At 34.2% G+C, this 5,508-nt stretch overlaps 1 protein-coding gene across 1 annotated transcript; it reads left to right on the top strand.

Moving 5' to 3' along the window:
* Positions 1–2,498: 2,498 nt before the first annotated feature.
* On the top strand, positions 2,499–3,077 carry LOC145588855 (NDR1/HIN1-like protein 1). The gene has a single exon (XM_081645451.1). The coding sequence runs from the start codon at positions 2,499–2,501 to the stop codon at positions 3,075–3,077; it is 579 nt and encodes a 192-aa protein (XP_081501577.1).
* The last annotated feature ends 2,431 nt before the right edge of the window (positions 3,078–5,508 follow it).

Raw genomic sequence — 5,508 nt, 5'->3', positions numbered from 1 at the left:
TTTAATGAAATTGTTCAAATGTTTAAAAGCTTTAATATATTTGCGTATACTTCCTCCGTTTCAATTTATTGGTCCCATCGTTCCTTAGCAAATAAATTGGCGAGGATATTAAGGATGTTAAACACACACTGCACTAAAAAAAAAAAAAAATTGTTCATCTTTTTGGTGTTGAAGTGTTTTGTGTATTAAAATGTACTTGCCTTATCTAATCTTTTCTTTAAATCGCTGAGTCATGAGATACTGGTCAAGTAAAAAAAACATGGAGGAAGTAACCAACTACAAATTTTACAATCAATTGTAAAAATGCCAATTGTTTGAGGTTATTGCTTTCTTGTTACCATCGTTGACACAAGTGCACTACTACTTTGCACCTTAACATGAACGTTAACCATTCAACCCGAAAACGGAAATTGGACAAGATGAAATGGAACAAGGTATAACAAGAAGTGTAATCTACATCCTTGGATGCTTAAAATAACGGTTAAAACTTAAAACTATTTAAAGATGCAAAGTTTTAAGAAAATGATGATTAACAAACAAGCTTCTTTCCTCTGTTTAAACAAAAAGCATTTTAGCAAACAAGTGGTATGCAAAGCAGTAAAAGCAATTCACATATTCTTTTCGTGTAGCTATGAGTTTGTTGTAGCATCTAAAAATGCTAGAGAGGAGAATTGCTAGGCCACATCTCAAATGTGAAACGTGTTGTTTTTAACAAGAAACTAGTTTGTGGTTCAGGCGGTGCTCCAGTTTTTTTTTTTTTAAATACAAATGAAAAATTAATTTAAATTTAAATAATACTTTGAAAACATTATCTTAACTTTAAAATAAATTCAAAAAATGGGAAATTTTTTTATGGAAATTGAAAGAGAGATGCAGTAGTATACATGTAAATATTAATCTGTGCTATTGCTTAACTGACTTTTAATCTAGAAAATTACTCGTATCATTTATGGAATCAACAACCGTTAGTATGTGATTAATATCTTACAAATTAAATTGTAGTTTATTGTGCAATTACATAGATTAGAGAAAATTAAATACGAAGGTTACACTTATAAAAATTAAATACGAAGGTTACATAAAGTGACACGTAAAGGTAACACATAGCAGCGATGATGTATTGATGCAACGATAACACATGGTGTTACCATATTGTCCCTTAATGTTTTAAAAATATTATAGATTATAGATTTCAAAGGACCGACCTCTAATTGAATTATAGAAGAGTTGCCTCTTTTTTATGTTAGGTTGGTCTATTTAGTGATAAGGAACAGACTTATAGGGTACTTTTCTTCTTTGCCTGATCTCGGGTTCGAGACTTCGAGTCTCATCAAAGTCATCAGACTCATCACCCTCGTCCCACATAAGCTATAAGTAGATCGGCAGATCTTGGAAAATTTAAGAAATTAGATGGGACCAAGTTCAAACTTAAATTTTTTTCTTAGAACTAAGAGTAATTTAGACACTGAAACAACTTTTCTTTTCTTTTTTTTTTTTTAAATTTTAATTTTTATAAATAAGAGTACTTTTGATACGACGATCTTTGTAACAAAGGATTTTCAAAACCAATTTTCACTTCATATCCTAAAATGTAACCTTAATACTACCTCCGATTTTATTAGTTGTAACTTTGGGGTATTATTTGTGAGATATAAAATATTCCAAAATTGCAACTAAAAAAATCGGATATAGTATTTAACGTTATTAAAATGGTGAGCAATTCTAGTCTAGCAGGGTCCTAATTTTGGTGGTCCCAACCTAGTTACGACTTAACGCCTTAAGCTTGGAAGAGGCCAAGGTTAAGAGAGTCTCATTCCCCTGGCCAAATAGTAAATTCGTAATAGTTTGCTTAATCTGATCCCATGATTTAAAGGTAATTCAAAATCGACCTATTATGCTTTACTATATATGGTTTAATGTAAAATATTTTGAATGCTTAGATTATATAGAAAACATATTATCAAAGAAAACCACAATTACAAAATAATTTTCCTTTGTTTGGTTTTTATAAGGAAAGTTAAAGTGAAATAAGATATAGGAGTAAATATATGGATGGAGATGGATGGGAGAGAGTTAAAAAGGAGATAAAGAGAAAGGAGTAAAAATGTGGAAAATGTTTTCCTCTCTTATGGATGCAATTTTCTACCCAGGCCCTTCACCAACCAAACAAAGGAAAGTGGGAAATAATCGAAAAATCCATTTTCATGAAAATATATTTGATCCAAACAAATGGGATAAAGTAATTAATTTAGGTTTTTTTATTGCTATTAAATTTTGATGAAGCCTTAATATGATTTCATAAAATATACTATTATCAAGAGAGAAGATAGACAAGATCAATTAATTTAGAAGATAGTCGTGGTCATCAACTAACTACACCATCTTAGTTGGCCAAAAGATTATTTATGCCATTAACTATATCTTAGCAATGTATTAATATCATTTATGTATAATGCATTATATCAAATAGTAAATCCAAGATCAATACAACCCTCAACATGAATTCTGCCAAACTCCCACTAATTAACAAAGTAGATGATGTTAAAAACAAGAAATGTTGTTCATGCACTTCAATATTATCTTTCACCATTCTTCTCATCACTAGTCTAGCCATTCTCTTTTGGGTGATCCTCCTACCAAAGAGTCCAATCATCACCGTGAAAGATGCATTGGTCGACGGGTACTCATTGACCGGCCACAACCACCTCAACGCGGCCTTCAATTTCATGCTACGAGTCCATAACCCTAACACTAAGCTATCTTTATACTATGATCACCTTGAGTTTAAGGCATATCATGGCGGTCAACTCGTGGCGTATGATGGTGTAGAACCCTTTCAACAGCCTAATGAGAGTTTGGGTTTGTTGAATTTTCGGGGGGTTGCCATTGATATGCCCCTTTTCGAGGGCCCGGGGGAGGTTGACCTCATCTTGGAGCTGAAAGGGAGGTTGTGGTTCAAGGCTGGTTCTTTGACTTTGTATCGATATAATTTTAAGGTTATGTGCTTTCCTGTGGTGGTGCATTTGGATCCAATTGGAGGATTGGAGACGAGTAGCTGCTATATCATGCTTGAATAATCGAAAATGATTAAGAAGTTTTGTGCAATTCTTATTCTAGGAGTATTGTGTTTGTTTTTGGATCATATCTAACGTACACAATGCCTTCTGTTAGGAATGTATTTTTCCTTGTACTAGGGAAGCCTACGCGCGCGATACAGCTAGCTATCGTAGGGGAGTTATAAATTCGAACCTCAAAGTTTACGTATTTTGAGTTGCTGTTGAATTATACTTGTCTTAGGTCGATCAATAAGAGATTATATCTTAATTTATTTAATTGTAGAAACATGTTTTGTGTTATGATTATTTATTTTGAAAATGATCATATATATTATAACTCGCCAATGTACGTATTACTATATAAAAAGGCAATCAAATCTATTGCATCATTCTATAACTATAATAGGAGTGTTATGGAGAGGACAAAACCCTCGTTGAACACCCTCACACAAAGGCTATGTGAATTAGTATATTTCCCTGCAATTAGATAGTCTTTGGACCATATAATGGAGGGGATAGCATTTATGAGCTACGAGTATTTAACTGATGATGTATGAGTACATCTTAACTCTTTCCTATAATCATAAACTATAAGCTTTTCCTAGGATAAAAATCGAGACAATGACACAGTAACTAAAGCAAAATACATCTTCAAATAGCCTCTTAATCAAAAGCATAAGACTATATTACCTCATATGTGAGACATAACTGCTACACTCCATAGAAGACTCATCAAAAGAGTTGCTTTGTTTGACTCCCCTATAAACACAACTAAAAGAGATTACATCAAAATTATTACTTTTTTTTATTTTTTTATTTTTTTATTTTTATTTTATTTTATTTTATTTTTTTATCATCATTTTAATGGTATCCAAGCAATTACACTCCACCACTATGAAGGTACCATTATTGCATTCATCCGTCAACTCCACCAATCTTGAGCTGTCCCCAACTCTAACCAGATACGGGCGTCTCCGAATAGCATGCTTATTCACCTCTTTGTATAACATAAACAAATAGATTGCACAAACTTTACATTTCTTTTAGTATAAAAAAACAACCAGCAGGGTCATCATCCTTATAGAATTATCGCGGCGGTGGGTGGTGATCGGGGGTACCAGAATGGAAACTGACATGTTAGCAGTAATTTCCAGCAACTAGAAAAGGAGTTCGTGAGAAAAGAGGAAATTGAGAAATGAGGAGTTTTGGCCTTTTCGGTGGAATGATAAGAAGGAAGATAAACAAAAGACATAGAGGACAAAAATACGAAAGGTTAAATACTTAAATACATCAAGATTAATTTTAATTGGGGGTAAATATGTCAATTAACTTTTTTAAGGGTATAATAGTCTTCACACTATTCATAAGAGTATTCTCCCACTTTTTTATAAAGTAGGGATTGCATTCATCTGTTCACAAGTATATATACAGCATAATATAACATATATGGCCTTAACACATTGGCCCATTAACTAATATACACTATAAGGCTAAACACTCCCCCTCAAGTTGGAGCATGCAAATCACAAATGCCCAACTTGGCTAATAGATATGAAAATTGTCGAGTCCCCAAAGCCTTGGTAAAAATATCCGCAAGTTGTTTCGTTGTCTTCACATGAGATGGCCGAATTGTACCATCTTGAATCGCGTCACGCACATAATGACAATCAACCTCAATGTGCTTAGTGCGCTCATGAAAAACCGGATTTTGAGCAATATACAATACCGATTAGCTATCACAAAACAAATGCATCGCACGGGAATGTGACACTCCCATGCTCTTGAGTAAAGCCTTTAGCCATTTTAACTCATCAGTTGCCTTAGACATGGAACGATACTCTGCCTCTGCAGACGACTTAGAGACAATATCTTGTTTCTTAGTCTTCCAAGAAATAGGGGAACCACCAAGAAACATCAACCAACCTATAATCAATCGTCTCGTCAATGGGCAGCTTGCCCAATCCGAGTCACACCAACCAGATAATTGTAGATCACAATCAGAGCTAAGAAGAATACCTTGCCCCGGACGACCTTTCAAGTATCGTACGACACGCAACGCGGCATCCCAATGTTGTTGGCGCGGTGGGTGCATAAATTGAGATAGGATGTGAACTGTGTAGGCCAAATCTGGACGAGTGAATGACAAGTAAATTAGCCGCCCCACTAAGCGTCGATACATCTCCATATCATCAATAAACGGTCCATCTGATTTTGCCAAATTATGATTTTGCTCAATCGGTATACCGGATGGTTTAGCCCCTAACAAACCTGCTTCTGCAATTATGTCGAGAGTATATTTCCGCTGGCATAAAAATATGCCCTCGGGACTCCGAGCAACCTCAATACCAAAGAAATATTTCAAAACACCTAGATCTTTCATATGAAACCATGTACTTAAATAATTCTTGAACTCAGAATTTGCAGAAGAGGAATTACCAGAAATTATCAAATC

This window comes from Chenopodium album, chromosome 17 (genome assembly GCF_948465745.1).
Source record: "Chenopodium album chromosome 17, dcCheAlbu1.1, whole genome shotgun sequence".
Classification (NCBI taxonomy): Eukaryota; Viridiplantae; Streptophyta; class Magnoliopsida; order Caryophyllales; family Amaranthaceae; genus Chenopodium; species Chenopodium album.
Note: the sequence above shows the minus strand (reverse complement) of the source record. Positions and strands in the feature narration are given on the sequence as shown.